At 62.1% G+C, this 2107-nt stretch overlaps 1 protein-coding gene across 2 annotated transcripts in view; it reads right to left on the bottom strand.

Moving 5' to 3' along the window:
- Positions 1–2107, bottom strand: part of NLRP1 (NLR family pyrin domain containing 1) — a 32472-nt gene that overhangs the window by 8875 nt on the left and 21490 nt on the right. For both annotated transcript variants that reach the window (XM_029927973.1, XM_029927975.1), the window contains 2 exons: positions 1103–1192; positions 428–516 (listed from right to left, as the gene is read on the bottom strand). In XM_029927973.1, coding sequence (XP_029783833.1) covers positions 428–516; positions 1103–1192 — 179 coding nt within the window. The remainder of the gene's footprint in view (positions 1–427; positions 517–1102; positions 1193–2107) is intronic.

Here is a 2107-nt window from a genome sequence, read left to right as displayed (position 1 = left end):
CTGTCCAGCACCAGCCCCTGCCCAGCCCCTGCCCAGCACCAGCCCCTGCCCAGCCCCTGTCCAGCACCAGCCCCTGCCCAGCCCCTGCCCAGCCATCCAGAAGTGTTGTTCTCCCAGCACGGGCTGCAGGTGGGCAGCTTGTGAGAGGAACACGGCTCCAACAATGGATGGGCAGGGATGGAGAGCAGACTCTCAGGGGCCCCAGAAGCCCAGAGTGGCCCTGGGAGGCTGGGTCCTGCTTCAGAGTCTGAGCCCCCGAGGCCGGGACAGAGAATCGGCAGAAATCCCGCCAATTTCTAGAATCGGGACTGTGTGGGGTGGACTTTCTTCGGGAGGGGGGGGGACCCGCTGGGTCCCTGCAGAGGCAGGGGATGGAGCCGGACCGGGAGCCTCCCCATCACGATGCCCCTGCCCGGACCCTTCAGACCTGATTCTTGTCTTTGCCGCTTGCGCGAAGACGCGTCACTCGTCTGTCCTTCACCCGGGCCCTCCTTAGGGATCGTCACACTGGGCTTCCTAGACACAGAGGCGTTCACCGTCCCCGAGGTCTCGGAGGAAGCTGGGGCTCTCTCTGCGACGCCCCCACTTACAGTCAGGCCGTCCCAGGTCGCACTTGTGGCCCGAGGCTGTGAACGGCCTCATCCACCAGCTCCCATAACAGAGCTAGACACCGGCCTGACGCCCCAGACCCCCTGTGAGAGCTGACCGGTCGGCGCGGGAGCTTAAGGCAAGCTGAGGGCCCAGGACAAGCTAACAGCCTCCCCCCGCCCCGTTTACGGAGAACTTAGGAAACCGCAGGAAAGAGGCAGGCTTGTCCGGATCTCCAGAAACCTGTAGACTGTTTACTGAGACCCTAACATCACGCTCATCAAGATGGAAGTGCTTGCGGTGGTGATGGGGGAAACTGAGGCCAATGAAAAATTAAACTCCCCTACTGCCTACAGCCCACGGACGAGTCCCTGAGACAGGCAGAGTGACCATCTAGGAGCTCCGCTGCCTCAGGGATGACACTTTGCTGGGGGCACAAGGGAATCTTGGCTTAACATCATCCCAACCCCCGGGATCTCCTTTAACATAAAATTCCTTTGCGAACCTCCTTTACCTTTGACCCCCAAGTATATGCAGGCGGTCCTCCTGCTCCAGGCTTTCGGCCCCCGACGCACATCTGAAGGGTCTCACGGCTGAGGCTTCACTAAAGAGCAATAAATGACGATTTCCTAACAGCAGCGCCTCAAGGTCCTGGAAGCCTGGCCTCCAGAACTCCTCACGGACGTACGCTGTCCCTGACGCCCTCCCAGCCTGACGGTGTAGAATGAGTCGCCTGCACGGCCCCATGCATCTCTCCTGGCCCACTAAACTCACCTCTGATCGCACCAAAGACGCCTTCGAGAATTCTTTCTTGGCCATCAGCTCAGAACCCCCATCATCACCTCCAAAATAGCTCTCTTTTTATCCCCTTCCCCTCGGACGGCCCCCACCCAGTCCAGGCCGGGGCATCCGGGTCCCACCCCGAGGCACCCCTGGCTCTCAGCTCTGCTGTCCACTCCGAGCCCCCCTCCTGCCCCCCAGGCCATGTCCTGCTCAGGTCTTAGCCCCGGAGCCTGGCACAGCACTGCCTGGGGAAGCCCCAGATGTCCCTCCAGGAACTGTCTTACCACAGGCCTGGCTCTGCCCGTCTCCCCACCCCACCCACTGTGTCCCGCTCCCTGCTCACTCACCCCGGGCCTGGGCTTCTCAGACTCACTGTTAGAAATCACGGGGGTGGGGTGCGGGGAGGCTTGTCAGAACTGCCCCCTGAACCCACCCTGGAGATTGATTTAGCAGGTCTGTGGGGAGACCCGAAACTGCATTCCTAACAGTTCCTGTTGGAGGCTCCGAGGGTGGGTGCAGGCGCTGGCCGGGGACTGCACTTTGAGCACCCCTGCGCAGGTCTGCTTCCCAAAGGGGCTGAGCTCCGAGCCCCCCCTCGGCCTGAGATCCACTCCTTTCAGGCCCGGCTGCCTCTCCCCTATGTCAGAGCTCAGCTGGGCTCCTTCAGACAGGGTCCCACAGGCCCTTGGACGTGGTCACACTGACCCCCGCACAGCTGCACAGGCTGCGGGGGGCA

Source organism: Suricata suricatta, chromosome 17, assembly GCF_006229205.1.
Source record: "Suricata suricatta isolate VVHF042 chromosome 17, meerkat_22Aug2017_6uvM2_HiC, whole genome shotgun sequence".
NCBI classification, from domain to species: Eukaryota; Metazoa; Chordata; class Mammalia; order Carnivora; family Herpestidae; genus Suricata; species Suricata suricatta.
Note: the sequence above shows the minus strand (reverse complement) of the source record. Positions and strands in the feature narration are given on the sequence as shown.